Source organism: Nanorana parkeri, unplaced genomic scaffold (assembly GCF_000935625.1).
Source record: "Nanorana parkeri isolate BGI_ZX_2015 unplaced genomic scaffold, ASM93562v1 scaffold1952, whole genome shotgun sequence".
Taxonomy (NCBI): domain Eukaryota; kingdom Metazoa; phylum Chordata; class Amphibia; order Anura; family Dicroglossidae; genus Nanorana; species Nanorana parkeri.
Window position 1 is genome coordinate 160,066 of NW_017308220.1, and position 18,299 is coordinate 178,364.

Here is an 18,299-nt window from a genome sequence, read left to right on the forward strand (position 1 = left end):
GGAGTTACGTACCTGGTAACTCTGTTTCTAGGAACCTTCCAGGACAGCATTAGAGAGATAGGCTCCTCCCACCGGAAACAGGAAACACATCACCCACACCTAGAATAAAAAGAGTCCCAGCCTAGCACACTTCAGTTAAAACATAAGAACCGAAGGATACCACATCACTACCCCATTAAAGATGTACATATTCAGAATTATACATATGTATAAAAATATACGTCAACTTCGAAAGTACGGCATCTCACAGCAAGCCACACCATTAACCAGGTGGGAATCCCTGCTGTCTTGGAAGGTTCCTAGAAACAGAGTTACCAGGTACGTAACTCCGATTTTCTCTAGTCACCTTCCAGGACAGCATTAGAGAGGATAAACGAGCACCATACTCACAATTTAGGGCGGGACCACGGCTTGCAGCACTTTCCTTCCAAAAGCCTGATCTTGGCTTAACGTCAGATCCACTCTATAGTGTTTGACGAATGTAGCAAAACTGGACCAGGTTGCTGCTCTGCAAATTTGATGTGGGGTAGCCCCAGCTCTTTCTGCCCAGCAGGCGGCCAAGGCCCTCGTGGAGTGTGCCGTCACCCGCTGTGGCGTTTCCAGGTTTTGTAGAACATATGCCTGGTGTATAGCCATTTTAATCCATCTCCCTATGGAGCTCTTGGATGCTCTTAGGCCCGACTTAGGGCCAGAAAACAGCACAAACAAATTATTGGACTTCCGAGTCTCTTTAGTCTTGTTCAGGTATTAACGTCTGCCAGGACATTTAGGCTGCCTTGCATGTGTGCTGCCGATAAGGACAACAGATTCTTTTCTGCCCAGAGTAGAATGTCCTCGGTCAGTGACAGGAGGGTATGAGACCTTGTGCCCCCGTTTGTTTATGTATGCCATCAGTATATGAAGGTACGCATCCCTTAAGTCTACTGTGGCGAGAAACATACCTGGGAGTAATAATTCCCTGATCGTGTAAATTGACTCCATCCTGAACCTTTTGTAGCGCACGACTTTGTTCAGGGGCTTCAGGTTCAGTATAACCCTGAATCCCCATGATGGTTTTTTCCTTAGGAATACGTGCGAGTAAAACCCCGTCTTTTCTTTTATTACTGGCACCGAACAAATTACTTCTTGATGTAGAAGGTTTTGTATTGCTGACGTGATATCCGCAGATTTGACCGGATCTCGAGATAGGCAGGTCACCCAAAATTCCGGAGGGTGGGATTTGCAGTAGCTCTATTCTGCAACCTCTGCGTATCAGATTCAGAACAAACACGCTGTCTAATGTAGGCACCGCAAGGGCCTTGCGACCCACTGCTTCAGCTATGTTGGCCATCTGTAGCGTGGCCAAGCGGTTGCTGCAGCTTTGAAACGCCGGGTCCTATGACCCTCGCACCTGGAAGTGACGTCAGACGCCCGCGCGGCGAGCGTCACTTCCGCCCTTGCAGCACGTCTCCTGAGAATTCTCTCCCCCTGTCTCCACGAGGGCCGCCGGACTGTACACTTCCACCGGCCGACCGACGCCGCACAGAGACCCGGGGGATGCCGCTGTAGTCACCACAGAGCTGCAGGTAGGAGAACACGCCATACACAGACACCTGAAGCAGGGGTTTATGGACTAGAGGAACTCCTCTGAGTCCGCTACACCAAATGGCCTAGTTGTCCTGCATACTCTTATGCCGGGAAACCACAGGCAGACAAATACTTTTTTGGACAGTTGGGGCTGTCCCGGAAGCCCCCCTTCATGGATACCCCAGGTCCACTGACCCTCTGCTGTACCATGTTGGGGGGAAGCCCCTGCTCACTAGCACGTAAGCCTAGGAAAAAAATAACAAATGTTACGATGTCCTGCTCGGGCGGAGGAAACACAAAATAACTGAAGTGTGCTAGGCTGGGACTCTTTTTATTCTAGGTGTGGATGATGTATTTCCTGTTTCCGGTGGGAGGAGCCTATCTCTCTAATGCTGTCCTGGAAGGTGACTAGAGAAAAGTGGTATCGGTGCATCCCTAGTTCTGACAGTATGCCACTATTGAAAAGGAGTGCCTTGCGATCGTGTGGGCATTACAGAAGTTACAGCATTACCTGTACGGAAGTACCTTCACTGTCATTACCGATCACAATCCGCTCAGCTGGTTATCCCGAGTTTCTGGTGAGAATGGTAAACTGCTAATCTGGAGTTTAATTCTCCAACAGTATCATTTTACCATTCAGCACAAAAAGGGCAGTGCCCACTGCAATGCGGATGGATTGTCGCGGCAAGGTGGCGTTCAAAAGGAATGTGTGATTCCTTCTGATGCCACCACACAGGGGGGAGGTGTGACGATGATGGGGGATTTGAGTTTGAATATTCAAAAATAGAATTTGTTTGTTTCCCAGTCAGAGCAAATGTAGGCCTTCAATTAGTAATTTGCCAGGTCCCTCCACATTCCACAGAACAGAAGAGATGCTAGATGGCTGTGATATTTTATTGCCCCAGCCCTAGTTAAATTCCAAACTATCTCTTTAAGCCTTTTGTTGCTGTCTTTATTTAAAGACATGGCAACAAGCATTCATATATTTACCAGTGGACAAGATATATAAACAAGCAGGTCTGAGAGAGGTGGTGACCCCCACATTCACACAAAAGTCATAAAACCTGAGTTACAAAATAAGCTACATTTCATACTTTGGAATTGGGTGGGGATAGTGAAAAATAAAGGTTTATTCTCCTCCCTGCTTTCCCTCCCAAGACCTGCCCTGGGGGCCGGCTCCGGGACACCCTCCAAAAGTGGCTAATAAAATATTCGGTCTAGGCGACTAGAGTTGGTTCTTGGTTTTTAAAACATCAAGCAACTAGAAGACTTAAAATCGCAGAAGAGTTCCCCTTTAATCTTTGGACATTATCTGCTGGAAGCCTGCTTGAAGTAGAGACCTGCAGAATTCCACTTTGCTTGAACTCTGAACTGTCAGAACTCACAATTCCAAGATTGTTGAGTATTCTCCTTTTATTTTGCTGTTGTATATATATTTTGTCTCTTTTTATTAAATCTTTTTCTGTATATTATCTGCACCGTTTCTTTTGTTAAAGGACGATCTTAAAAATCGTTAAGCGTATCTCTACGCTCTAAATACGAACGTAAAGTATCCTTGCCTTTGTGAAGAGTGCTACTGTATAGTGAATCCTGTCATATTTCTGTCTGAGAGGACAGCAATATCACAGGCATTGTTTTAGTGTTTTAAATTGTTGCAGCATTTGCTGGGCACGTTTGTATTCCGAAAAATACACGGTGGCAGTGAACGTTTGTGGGTAAAGGGTTGCGGAGTTTATCAACCCTGTTGACGATCGCTCTCAGTCTGCTGGCCTGAGATTGTGTCCTGCGAGCTGGGAAATCTCTGTGCAGGGTGAGGCTGAGAGTGGTATCGCCACGTCCTTGTGAGGCTCACGCTCGGTTCAGACTTGCGTATAATCACGGGTGATTGACGTACAGTGGGTTCGGGCCGGGCAAAAGCCACACTTCTCTCCTCCAAAAAACCTGGTTTTGGTTAATTTATGCCCAGCTTCAGAGTTTTTATCATTTACTTAGCCCAGAATCTGATGTTCATAGGCCTGCGTACATCTTGCATAGGAGCACCGCCCTCTCAATCCTCATTGCTTAGTGGTCGAGCCAGATTGCTGGCTTGCTGTAGTTCATATTGCCGCCTTCGGCTGGCTATGGCTTCCCCACGAGTCAGCATGTCCCCAATTGCTCGATTTTTCCTGCTTTCTTCTATTGCTTGGTACACATGGTGCTGTCTAACTGGATGGCCTGGGGGAGTGTTAGTTCACCTGGTGGCATCGGCTCATTGGCCTGGTGTATTATATATATGCATTGCTATTTTGATATAGTTAGCTCTGATTAAGGGGATCCTATCCCTGAAACGCGTTAGCACTCTCCAGCCCTGTTGGTGGTTGCCATGGTCCTTCGGCTTGCTGTTCCTGGTCAGCTTTTCTGAGAAATTTAATGTCCTTCACGGATTATGTGAGTAGATGGATGTATTTTCGCTAATAAACAGTATATCACGCGGCTCAGGCACTGTTGTTGTGTCTTTTTTCAATATACAACCTGCCTGGTCTGTGTCTTGAAAATCTGGCCTGGTAAAGGAGCTGACATAGTGTGCATGGAGTCTGTAAAATATTTCTGGCTTTTGTGTCACAAATACGCTCATTTTAAAATATTTTTTGATATTTAAACCTGACTGGATGCTTCCTTTCTCTCATGTTAAAACCTGCATGTCCCCTGCTTCTGAAATTGGGACCTAGTAAAAAAAAAATCAGACATAGTTTGTACAGAGTTGCAAACTTTCTGGCTTTTGTATCAGAAATAACACCCTCTAATTTTAATTCAGGTTAAAACCTGCTTGGTAACCGTGCCCTGAAATTGCAGTAAAAAAGCTGACATTGTGTGTATAGAGTATATACAAAATTTCTGTCTTTTGTCTCAGAAATATTACTCTATTTTTTATTTCATGTTAAAGTCAGACTGAAATTGACTTTAAATCTAACCCTAACCCTAAGACTGACATGGATATTTGTGATAATATGTCAACTTGCCTTCTCTGATGGATCTCAACTGCGGATACACAGGTCAGTGGTATTTGCAGGTAATGGGTTTGAGTCCTGTATTACATCATACAGCTGAACAATAAAGTCACTGAGGAAATGCATGCAACGCAGGTAAGGATATGAGACCTGTATTCCATCATACAGGAGCACAATAAAGTCACTCACAGAATAAAAGTCTCTAAGATATAATTAAACAGTAGTACTAGTAGTCAGTAGAGTCTTCCCACACTAGTTGTAAGAGTATTTGTGCACAGACAGCTGCAGGGAGGTCTGTTCAGAGATGTATCTGGAGGCAAAGCATAGGGCAAGTAGGAAGCAGCTGCAAGTTGATTAAAGTAGAGTGGATGCTGCAGCAGTGTTGGAAGTGTTGGAGAGCTCAGAGGAAGATGTAACAAGGTTTAGTTATAAGGATAATCTATGCAGCACTGAGGGAGAGCGGTGAGGCGAATTGCTTGTAGAGGTGGAAGCCAAGATGGAGAGGGTTACAGTCAGCCCAAAAGTTCTCTTGCTGTGCTGGATGCATATTGGAGCCTCTGTGTGTTATGGAAATTCACTTGGTTCAACGCACAAATCCATGTCGCATTAAGCTGCGCCAAACGCAAAGAATTTCCCCCGTTGTACTACGCTCTTTTATGCAAGGACTGGAAGTATTTCCCTTCAGAGTCATGTAGAGTCAGGAGACAGATGTTGCTTGTTCGTTAATCCCATGCTACCAGACCTGAACACAGGTATGTTTATTGTTTATACCTGCCCAACAGGAAGTGATGTCAGACAGGAAGGGGTGTCTCAAACAGCGAGACAGGAAGTGATGGAAAACCAACAGATGATTTCAACAACCAGCAAACCAGGAAGTGGGACAGACAGGAAGTGAACAGGAGCCAGCTAACAAAACACATGTAGTAGAACAATCAATCACCGGAGTGACTTTATCCAGCGTTGCTCAGTGAGCAATGCCACATAACGTTACTATGATTCTCATGCGCGCTCATTCACAGGGATAACGTTATATCATCTCAAGCGTGTTGATCAGGCACACCAGAGAGAACAAGCGCACGTTCAAGACAAATGTATCCACGCAAGCCAATAAATCCATGCATTGCACGGGGGGCCCCAGACAGCGTCCATACATTCGCCAAGAAGACACTGCTCCGCTGCGCATAAGAAATCTCCTCCAATGGATTAATCCCCCAGCGTCTATTTAAACCGAGACACTGAGAGACTAATGACAAAATATTACAATACACTAAAAACACATCCTAATAAAATTTCCACAACATGTGGGGAAAGGAGACCTCTTCGAGTCATGCATTACACAGACATTGAGCAATTCAACCCCTGTGACATAAGAGAGAGGAAGAGGAGGAGCCAAGTGACTGTTGGATCGGATTGGTTAGCAACAGCACACAACTCTGAACTTAGATAAGAATATTACAATAACATTGACAATATTTTGTATTGCTTTTTTATTATTCTACATAAAAAAGTATAAGAAAGGCTGACATAGTGTGCATAAAGTCTGTAAAATATTTATTGCTTTTGTCTCAGAAAGAATATAGACCAATTTTTATTTCATGTTAAAGCCTGCCTGGTCCATGCCTTGAAACTGCTGACATAGTGAGTCAAAGGCTGACATAGTGAGCATGGAGTCTGTACAATATTTCTCGTGTTTATCTCAGAAATATTACCTGTATTATCTGTACAATATTTCTCGTGTTTATCTCAGAAATATTACTTTATGTTTTATTTCATGTTAAAGCCAGTGTGGATTCTGCCTCTGAAATTGCAGCCCACTGAAAAGACTGATAGCATGCATAGAGTCTGTACAATATTTCATGTTTTTTCTCAGAAATAATATTCTAATTTTAATTTCAAAACCTGCCTGGTCATGCCTCTGAAAATGCAGCTAGAAGGAATGCTAGTTAGAAGGCTGACATGTTGTGTAGAGACTGTATAATATTTCTGGTTTTTGTCTCAGAAAGATTCTGGGATGGAATTTGACGGCACAGACCAGGCAGATTGAAATAAAAAAAAAAAACATGAACTGGGGAATTTATCAAATTGCAGCAGACAAAATCTGGAGCAGCTGTGCATGACAACCAATCAGCATCTGTTAAATTTTCAAATCCTAACTGAACAAACTGAAGAGAGAAGCTGATTGGTTGCCATGCATAGCTGCTTCAGATTTTGTCTGCTCAAGTTTTGATAAATTCCATCAATCAAGAGCACCTGACTAAACTCTGCCATTGCAAAACAACTTTGCAGAGCCCAAATCAATCAACAGCTTACTAAATTGATCAAATGGGTCTTTGGTTTTTAATTTTATTCAGTTGGTTCACACAGAATGTATTCACACGTCTATTGCATTTAGCACATGTTGATGATACGTTATCTTTCTCTCCTTATCGTACATTGCATCATGCTGTAAAGCATTGTAACACATTTTAAAAAATGGTATAAAAAAAATGGAACTCAAGTAAGTTTAAAAACACCTAACAAAACACTGGTGGTGTGAATACACCTTTAACACTTTCCCTGCCACCAATGTAAGGCATACACGGAACAAAACTGTTCCCAAATGGCCAGGTCAGTATGCCTTATGTTGTGGAAATTTTATTAGGATGTGTTTTTAGTGTATTGTAATGTTTTGTCATTAGTCTCTCAGTGTCTCGGTAAATAGACGCTGGGGGATTAATCCATTGGAGGAGATTTCTTATGCGCAGCGGAGCTGTGTCTTGGCGAATGTATGGACGCCGGCTGGGGCCCCCCGTGCAATGCATGGATTTATTGGCTTGCGTGGATACATTGTCTTGAACGCAGTATATGAAAGGAACGTGCGTTTGTTCTCTCTGGTGTGCCTGATCAACACGCCTGAGATGACATAACGTTGTCCCTGTGAATGAGCGCGCATGAGAATCCTAGTAACGTTATGTGGCATTGCTCACTGAGCAACGTGGGATAAAGTCACTCCGGTGGTCATTGATTGTTACTACATGTGAATTGTTAGCTGACTCCTGTTCACTTCCTGTCTGACATCACTGCCTGTTGGGCAGGTATAAACAATAAACATACCTGTGCTCAGGTCTCTTAGCATGGGATTATCGAGCAAGCAACATCTGTCTCCTGACTCTACATGACTCTATAGAAGGGAAATACTTCCAGTCCTTGCATAAAGGAGCGTAGTACAACGGGGGAAATTCTTTGCGTTTGGCGCAGCTTAATGCGACATGGATTTGTGCGTTGAACCAAGTGAATTTCCATAACACTTACGTCAGTGGCATTTACGGTTCTGCTATAAGTTCATGGTCGCTTCAGCGACCATAAACTTATATCAGAACTTTTCCTCGGGCGGTCCCTGTTGAATTAATAGCTGTCATCAGCGGCTTGTGAGCCGCTGATGACACCTAATAACAAAAATTCCTGGCGGCCCCACCCCCGCTGGCACCTTCGGCCTCTCCTCCCTGCCTGGAGCTGTTTCAGGCAGAGATCTGTGTCTCCATGGAGCCCCCTGCTTTCCCCCCCTCTTGAATGGGCTGAGGCAGCGGGGATCTGAATACAAATGGCCGCCGGGGGGGGAGGAGTGAGCCGCTCGATCACGATGATCGAGCGACATGAGAGAGTGACGGTCGGGGAGGAGATCGGAGCCGCTGTCATCCTGTCAGTTTCAAGATGACACCGGTTGTGTGTGTGTGGCCGAGCGGAGGATCGGTAAATATCTGTGATATTACCGATCCTCTATGCAGCACAAAGCGTAAATAACTGGGGAGACATAGTACGATCTGTTGCCAGTTATGGAAATGTCAATGGTCTGTTTAGACCCCGGATATTTCACCGTAGCCCCCCTCCCCACGGTGAAATATCCGGGGTCTAAAAATGAATTAAAAATAAATACAAACACCTTGACCTTGAAGAGAGCTATGGGGAAAAAGGTTACCCTGTAGTATTTTTAATGTGCGCCAGCACATGCTAAATGCAACACCAGAGCTGTGAATCCAGCAGCATTTTCCATTTTCACCCACTGCACACCAAAGCAATGCCTTGACTAGAGTCCCTTGGACATACTGGATTTTTGCATGAAGCAATATGAATGCGCGCGTGGCCACACACTAATATTATAGGTGGTTGGGCCATAAAGTGCTGCCTTTGCAGCACGTAAATATCAGCCCAGAGTCTTCATGAGATTTCTGAGTCTGCTTTGACGTCTATATACCACTGTGGGCATACCCAGCCATGCAGCCATGTAAAGTTCCCCCTCTAGCACATAAATTACAGCCTTGAGAGAGCTCTGAGCCCATCTGCACCACACGCGCACTAGTACTCTAGCTTAGCGCGCTCGTACAACAACGTCACGGCGTACTCGTTCGGACGCTCATAGGAGTCAGTGCGCCTGCATGACAGGGGCGGTGACGTATCTCGGTTGTCCCGGCCTCTAGCTGGCTTCCCCACCCTAGAGACCGAGATGGCGGCGGCTATAGCCATGACATCGCTGTCGTCTCCCCAGCATACTCCGCCGGAGGATTTAGAGCAGCGGGACGGGGCCCTGGAGGATGGTGAGGCCGAGGTGTTCGTGTCGGAGAGTCACTGCTCGGAGCTGGCTTGGCGGCAGAACGAGCAGAGGAAGCAGTCCCTGTTCTGTGACATGACCCTGGTATTCGGGGGAGGAGGCCGGGAGTTCCCGGCTCACCGCTCTGTGCTGGCCGCCGCCACCGATTATTTCGCCCCGTTGCTGTCTGGCCAGTTCGAAGAGTCCCGCTCCGGCCGAGTGGAGATGAAGTGGAGCTCGGAGCCCGGACCAGATCTGGAGACGGTGGAGGCTGTCATTCAGTACATGTACACCGGGCAGATTCGGGTGTGTACCGGCAATGTACACGAGGTGCTGGAGCTGTCTGACAGGTGAGGTGTACAATGCCTCTACAACAGGGGTCTCAAACTCAATTCCCCCGGGGGCCACGAGACAATTTTTTTTCTCCCATAGGGGAAGCTCCACAAATGTCAAACTGTAAAATAAAATTTTACTGTATTCGGTACTACAGACCCTAATATACTCACAATAAGGCCCTATTCATATCTGTAGGTTTAGGTGAGATTAGGGATTCCTGCGTCAGAAACTTGTGTTTTCCTGCAGCAGGAATCCCTAATCTGGCGTTTACAATCTGCCGCTGTCACCCATTCAAGTTAATCAGGTGGCAGCAGTTGTATGTAAACTCCTGCACACCCCATGTAATGATATGTGATATTATTACATGCGGTTAGAAAACACTCTTCCTGAATACACAATGATTGCTTTCAGGGCAGGTGACTGACTAATTCCTAACCAAATGTAATATCACGTATCATTACATGCGGTGTGCAGGTGTGTCCATGCAGCTGCTGTCACCTGATCATTAACTTGAATGGGTGACAATGATTCATCTAGTGGCAATTAGTAAGGTCTGCTGCAGACCTTACTAACCTAATCCTTTCGGCCAGCGTTTAGCGAAGACGTCGGCCGAAAGGGCTTGGAGAACAAAGTGCCTGGAAGCTAAGTGGCGTTAAAAAATTGGATTTGAGGCACAGAAGCAGCTATGCTCTCTGCATTCGACAGAGATGCAGACCGTGTAGCGGCTCCCGCAAGTCTGGTATGTGGTCCGTGAAACAAATTTTATGCCACTTTCTGGGGACAGAGCTTTCTTTTGGTGGTATTTCATCACTACTGGGATTTTAATTTTTTACTATATAACAAAAAAAAGTACCCTAAATTTTGAAAAAAAAACTGTTTCCCTTTGAAATGTTATGAAACATTTATTATCACCCCAATTTTTTGGTAGAATATAAAAGACGGGGTCACGTCGGGTAAATAGACACCAAACATGTCAAGCTTTAAAATTGCGCATTCCTGCGAAATCGCAGAAAACGACCATACCCAAAATTGGCCATGGGGATTCAACTAATCGATAACGAGAATAGTTGACGACTATTATTATATTACTATTCTCGATAATGAGAATAGTTGACAACTTTTCTCTATCGATTATTTGATGGCAACCCTACTTCACACTTTACTGTTAGGTCCCAAAGTACAGATTAGGAGGTTTCAATACTGGCAGCTCAGTGCTGTGTATTTCTGGTGCTGACAGATACAAGAAGTGTATGGTGAAAGGGATAAAACTAGTTTCATATTCAGAGTTTAGTCGGCTGCCATGTAGCGCAACCGTGTGCTCTGAATTTTGAATTTCACTCAGAAATGATCAATGAGAAGCGCTTCTTGCTTTATTCAGTTTTAAAGTTATTATTAAATGGAAAAGGCTAGGACTTCTTGTCAGTCTTCCCTTCTTTTTTTCCCACTTCCTTTCCTAGAGACACAATAGTTGCCCTAGACAGTTGTCACCAGAACATGTTTACCCATTGGGAGATTTCTAGGGATGCACAGAAATTGAATTTTTCGAAACCGAAATAAAAATGTCAGGCTGAAACCAAAAATGAAGGTTTTTTTCCCCAACCTTTTTAAAATTATTTTTGTTATTTTATTTTTATTTGCATTTAGTTGTGTGTTGTTGTTTTTTTTTACTTTACTGTTGGGGGGGCTTCAGACCCCTGATACCTTTTTAAAAAAAATAGAAAAAGGGATGGAGGACACAGAGTTCTTAATCTCTTTCTGCAGACACGGTTATGAATGAACAAAAAGTTTCTATACTGAGTGCTCCTGTCCATTCACAAACTGGGAATATATGAGTTACAATGAATGAACAGGAAGTGATCTAGAGCACTTCCTGTCCATTCATAACTGGGGACACGGTAAGCATACTGTCTCCTCAGTTATTTACAAACACTCGGCGATCAGCTCAGCCTCCAGAAAGTTTCTCTCCTCTCCTTCCCTGCCAACACTGGCGGGGAGAGCAGCAGGCATTGGAGGGGACACAGTCTGGCGCCCGGGGAGGGGGATGGGGAGAGAGAAACCTAGAGATGCACTGAATTTTCGGCCACATTTTCGTCCGTTATGGTACTTTGCCCAAAGTACCATTTTCGTCCGAGATGTTTCGGTAGTGTCTCTAGAGGCAGCGGGGGAGGAGGGGCAGGACGTCTTAAGACGCCCTCTTGCTCCTATAAGGCTCCCATCCGGCCGTTCAGCAACGGCAATAGATGGGAGGTGGTTTAACCCCTTCATGACTGAGCTTGTTTTTGGTTTCTGTTCGTAAATGACTGATACGCTTTTGACATTTTTGCTGTGTGATTCTTCCACGTCAGTAATATACTTTCTTACAAAGTGCACCCACACATATTATATATTGTTTTTTAGAGGACAGATAGGGCTATATATTTATATCACATATGTGTGTCTAACGCCTCACTTAGGACAAATACAAATTAAAAAAAGAGGAAAAAACGTAAAAAAAAACTTTTTTTCCCAGTTTTGATTTGTAGTATTTTTTTTTAACAAAACCAGCACAGCTAAAAAAAAATGCAATACATACATTCATTTATTTGTCCCTTATTTTTAATTTTTTTACACTTTTCACTATTTTTTTAAATTTATTTACACTTTTCACTTTTTTTATACTGACAAATTTTATTTATTTAATTATATCAGGCAGTCATTGTGAATTAATCTCACTATTACTGCTTGATAAATTAATAATTTTTTTTTATTATCAGGCTGCTTCAAACTTCAGAACAGCCGATAATAAGTTAGTGACACTGATCCTGCAGCAGTTCAGGATTCAGCTGTCAGTGAATGTTTCAGAAAACTTAAACATTCTACTTTCAAGAATAGATACATTATGTGTCTAATACATAACATTTTGTATCTATTCTTGAAAGTCAAAAGAAAAAAAAAAAAAAAAGCCAGTATAGCTTGAGAGAGATATCTCTCGATCTATACGAGCTGTCAGAATGCCGGCAAAAGCCGACATGTGTGTCTGCTTTGCTGTGACTCTCAGACACCCGATATTAAGGTATCGGGTGTCTGAAAAAGGTTAACCCTTTCAGTAATGGATCTCTAGATAGTTAGACATCTATTACTGAAAGGTAACCGCTGATTCTCAGCGGTTAGCAGCCTTCTAGTGCAGCAAATAACTCGTCACGTACAGTGTACGTGACGAGTCATTTGGTCCCTTTGTGGCTGGACGTACAGTGTACGTCTCCCGTCACGAAGGGGTTAAGCAGGTATGGTCCTCAGTTGTCGCCATCAGGATGCATGTAGACGAAAGTAGTTGCAGAGAGGCTGCATGAGGTCAATAGCACTGAGATTCAGCAAGAGGGGGAAAAGTAAAATAAAACAATTTTTTTTTTTTTTTTTTAAATATTAAAGGCAATTGTTATGATACAATGCGCTCTAGCAAACAAAATGTATTTTGATTAGTGTTATTTTCAGGGCTTGAAAAATTTGAGGGTGTCTCTCCAGTCAGTAAAAAATGTCAACTCTCTCTTGGACTATAGCCTTGCAATTCATGTTAAAACATTTTGGGGACCGATAGAGCTTTCTTTTTGATGGTTTTTAATCACTACTAGGATTTTTATTTTTTACTATATATAATGAAAAAAGTAACATAAAATTCAGGGGGAAATTTTTTCCCCCCCTACGTTATGTTAAAAAACATTTATTCTTACCCATGTTTTTGGTAAAATATAAGACAGGGTCAAGTCGGGTAAATAGACACTAAACATGTCAAACTTTAAAATTGCGTGCACCTGCAAAAACGCAAATAAACAATACCATACCCAAAATTAGCCATGGGCGACGCATTAAAAGCTTTTACTACTCATCAGTTTAGTGTTAATAGTGATTAATGGCCCTAAAATGATTGCCCTCACTCTGACTTCCGCGGTGATAAGTAACATGTGTGGCGCAATGGGCACAATCGCCATTTGCACACGAAGGCGCACCCAAAGCATGTCTGTGTATGTGGGGCAGTGGACTTTCAAAAAAATGTTTGTGGGTTTTTTTTTTTTGGGGTAACTATAATAAAAAAAAAATTAACTTATCACATGGGGGGCTAAGAAGCCCCCTATGTGATAGCCAATTTCCACAGACAGGTCCCCTTTATGGAGACATCCGGTGTCTCTAGGACCCCTAATGTCACCTAGGGACCCCCAAAGAAGCTGATAAAGCAGAGATCAGTAGTACCAGCTTCTAAAAACGGCCACTCATATCCAAGAAGCTCCCGGCCAGCCGGGAAGTGGTTAAACCGCCGCACGCTGCTACTCATCCGACTTCTGCGTCCTCTTGTCATAGACGAGAGGACGAGTTAATTTTCAAGCCCGTTATTTTGTTTACTTTATTGTCTCATTTAACAGAGTTGATACAGGGTTTGTTGCCTCGTTTATCATTTCATGTCTTCTGTTCCCTGTATTCTTTAGGTTTTTGTTGCTTCGTCTGAAGGAATTCTGTGGAGAGTTTCTGAAGAAGAAGCTGAACCTCTCAAACTGTGTTGCCATTCATAGTTTGGCTCATATGTATACACTCAACCAGCTGGCTTTAAAATCTGCTGACATGATCCGCAGAAACTTTTGCAAGGTAATCGAAGATGATGAATTCTATACACTCCCATTCCATCTTGTAAAGGACTGGCTTTCAGATCCTGAGATCACAGTAGATTCTGAAGAGATACTTTTTGAAGCAATTCTAAAATGGATTCAGAAAAACACAAATGAAAGAGAAAAATATTTTGAGGAATTGTTTAGGCTTCTTCGACTCTCCCAGATGAAACCAACTTACCTTACCCGACATGTGAAAGCAGAGAGATTAGTGGCAACAAATGAAGCCTGTTTACAGCTGGTGGCTGAAGCTGTGGAAGGTCATGCTTTGCGATCAGAGAACCTCCAAGCTGGAAATCAGTCATTGGCTACTCATATGACATCATTGCCACGCTTTGGTCAGAATATGGATGTGATTATGGTGATTGGAGGGGTCTCGGAAGGAGGTGACTATTTAAGTGAATGTGTTGGATATTTTATTCATGAAGATCGATGGGTAAATTTGCCTCACATTCACAATCACCTTGATGGTCATGCAGTTATGGCTACAGATACCCATGTCTATGTGGCTGGCTCCATGGAACCTGGGTTTGCCAAGACTGTTGAAAGATACAACCCAAATAGAAATCTCTGGGAACAAGTGTGCAATCTAATCACTCGAAAGCATTCCTTTGGTCTTATGTCTGTGAAGGGCAACTTGTATAGTATTGGTGGGCATGGTAACTTTAGCCCCGGCTTCAAAGATGTCACTGTTTATGACCCAGAGCAAGATAAGTGGCAGATCCTAGAATCTGCACCCAAGATCTTACGAGATGTCAAAGCTTTGAGCGTAGAAGATCGCTACGTTTACATAACAGCTCGTACTCCAGTGGACAGTGACAATGAGGATGGGCTTAGAACAATCAACTGTAGATATGATATAGAGAGTAGTAGATGGCTGGATGTAGAGTCTTTGCCAATCCTAGACAATTACTGTGCATTCCAGATGTCTGTGGCCTGCACAAACTTCTACAACACAGCATCGTGCTGTCCTAAAAGCTATTCTGTAACTGTTGAAGAGGCCCAGAGTAAAATATCCAGGCAGGTCTCCAATGAGATTCTTGAGAGCTTACCTCCTGAGGTTCTGGGCATAGAAGGGGCAGCTATCTGCTACTACAAGGATGATGTCTTCATTATTGGAGGTTGGAAGAACAGCGATGACATAGACAAGCAGTACAGAAAAGAGGCATACAGATATTGTGCTGAGCGCAAGCGCTGGATGCTGCTTCCTCCCATGCCTCAGCCTCGGTGCCGTGCCACTGCCTGTCATGTGAGAATCCCATACAGATACCTTCATGGCACACAGAAGTACCCCATGCCTCCTAATCTGATGTGGCAGAAAGATAGGATCAGACAGATGCAAGAATTGCATCGGCACACCATGAACTTGCGACGCACTCCACGTTCCCAGATTGAATGCTAAAAACATTGTCTTAAATACTTATTATTCCTTGGAATCTTTCATAGATGCAGTTTGCACATGAGAGCCTTTTTTGTTTTTTTCTTAGATGTTTGAGACGTATAATACTGAAGCACGAGGTGTTTACACGGACTTTTATCTGCAGAGTGTCAAACACTCTTACGCATGTTACTGTACATATATAGGGTAAGTGTGTATTGTAATACACAGCATTAAGTGCTAAAGAAGCATACTTATCTAGTCTTACCTACAAATACTGGGCAGTTAGTTGAATTCCCTCTAGTAATTGCTAGCTGATTATCTAATTTGCAGTTTACACTGGCATTACAAGTTGTAGATATCTATAAGAAAAACTAAATGCAGCTCCTGGTATTGGCTTGCTGATAGGTATTGCTCAGATGTCCTATTCCTAAAAATAATACTTTGCAATGGGTTTGCTGTAATTATTAATGTCATTAATTGTCAGCTATAGATTATATAATATGAACTCTTTTGCCCATTTTTGACCTGGAGGTATTGTTTAGATGAGCCATTTTGACTTGTAAGTATGAGAACCACCTAACTTTTGATTTCAATTCCTATGGTTATCCACTTTTTGGCCCTAAATTAGGGCTGTTCCTGACACTTTAATTCCATATCTTCAACTCATTCCATGCTGCGTCATTATAGTTAAATCTTCACTTATATGGTAGCAGGCTCCTCACTTATTAAGTCTGCCAACTCGCATTGACATTTTTAAAATGTTCTTTTGAGGCATGGCTGGCCATCCTTATGAGGGAAACATTCTTCCCTTTTTTTTTTTTTTTTCTTCCCACTGCTTGACTTTTTTAAAAAAGTGTCCCACATGATTACAAATCAACACACACCCACAAACGTAGGCCTTGCTGAGACTTTTTGGTACAGCACATGTGAAACTGAACACATGCATGATGAGCTGTGTGCCAATGGGACTGTTGACTCTAAATTCTTAAATTAGATCCAGTACCCTGAATAATGCAAAACGGCTTGTTTTTTCATGCAGTTCTACATGTATTTACTTACATGAAAAATGACAAGTGTTAACAGGACATTAAAAATGTGTGTTGTAAGGCCAGTGGGAAGTACATGTTCGTCTTTAATGCCGTACCTGTGTTTGGTACAATCCTGAGTTTATCAGAGGCCTGTACAGCTTGCTTGTTAAAGTCTTTATAGCAAAGTACAGCATGATCCACAGTTTTTGATACATCCATCTACACATCTGTGCTGTTGTATTTAAGAGCCAATTTGACAAATTATTGTGCAAACTGCATATTGCTGGGTGCACATCTGTCTGGGAAAGTGCATTTTGTACAGGTTGAACCGTGATAAACATTGCCTATGTTTACAGAACCACCTGCAAAATATTAATTATTTCCTCATTTTCCCAGACAGAATAGAAAAGATGAGGCCAGGTGCTCCTGGCCCTTCCTGTGACAGTCCTAGATGACTGCTTTCTACATACCTCTAACCAATGATGATGAGGGGTTAGTTGACTTTTCACACAAAAAATAGCATACCAGTTAGAACACTATTTAGTCTGCTTGGGCTGCACTGTTTTGGAAAAAATAAACCACTGATGGAGTGGATTATGACATTGCCACTGTGTTTACACGATTGCTGAACAGAAAGCTTCACTTTAAGAGTATTTACTAAGGAACGTAAACACTTTATTCTGTATTTGGTTCAGAGATGGAAAATAACTAGCTAGATTTTTTTTTTTCTGATTTTTGACTCTCGTTTGGCCAGCACCTTTTCAGTGAAGACTGACAATCTATAATACATTTACTGATGTCAATATGCCAATCTGTTATTCCTTTCCTTCCAAGTTATCCTTGTTTTTAGTGTTAGTTATTGATGTCCGCTGTGTTCAAATATCCTTCCATGTTGCTGCTTGTTGCACTTTAATACTATTTGCTTTAAAGTCAAAGGGATTAAGTCCATGGCATTTTAAAGTGTCAGTCTTGTCACTGCTTTGTAGATTTTAGTTCAAAGAAGTAGTTGTGCAAATAAAGCTTTTCTTAATACTAAATAGGTGTGTAAGTCTTCAGAGCCTGCTCAGGTTTCAGTATTAGAGTAGTGCTGTTTATTAGCCAGTGTTACTGGATTTTCCTTAGTATGCAGCTGTACTGCTACACTTGAACAGACTTTTATACTATAGTCATGCAGCGTTAACAAACCTAACCTACCAAGACCAATATTTGTAATTAGGGATGCACCGATGCCAAGTATTTCATTACTTGTACTCCCCAAATGCTCCGATACCAGAACTTCCGGGCAGAGGGAGATTTCCCTCTAACCAGCGGTGCCGAGGGAGCATGGAGTGGGCTTCCTTTCGAATCAGGGAGGCGGGCAGTGGGTTATGACCCATCTCCCGACTTCCTGATTGGTCAGGAAGCCAGGTTGCCGAAGAACAAGTGAAGCCGGCTTCCTAGCCAATCAAGAAGCCGGGAGGCGGGTCATGATGTGCCGCCCGGCTTCCTGATTGGCTATCAAGCCGGATTTATTTGGTCAGGAAGCCGGACGGCACCTCACGACTTGCAGCCAGAGTTCTTTCGCTAGAACACCGGCTTCACTTTCTGATAATCGGGGAACAAGGCACCGGAACTTGATATCAATAAGTACGGGAAAAAAAAATTATCGGTACTCCTATAACGAAAAACAGTGAGTTGTGCATTGGCAATCCATTTAAAATTAATGGGCTTCCTTTTAAAAGTAACACCCATAAATGACTGCTGTGACACATGTTGACGTACAGTACTAAAGTGTAAATGGGTGATCAAGTCTCTAAGTCTAAC

At 43.0% G+C, this 18,299-nt stretch overlaps 1 protein-coding gene across 1 annotated transcript; it reads left to right on the plus strand.

Moving 5' to 3' along the window:
- The first annotated feature begins 8,953 nt into the window (after positions 1-8,953).
- On the plus strand, positions 8,954-15,805 carry KLHL11 (kelch like family member 11). Its single transcript, XM_018572150.1, has 2 exons — positions 8,954-9,467; positions 13,911-15,805. Exons 1-2 carry the CDS (start codon positions 9,034-9,036, stop codon positions 15,487-15,489), a joined length of 2,013 nt encoding a protein of 670 aa, XP_018427652.1. The 5' UTR covers positions 8,954-9,033; the 3' UTR covers positions 15,490-15,805.
- The last annotated feature ends 2,494 nt before the right edge of the window (positions 15,806-18,299 follow it).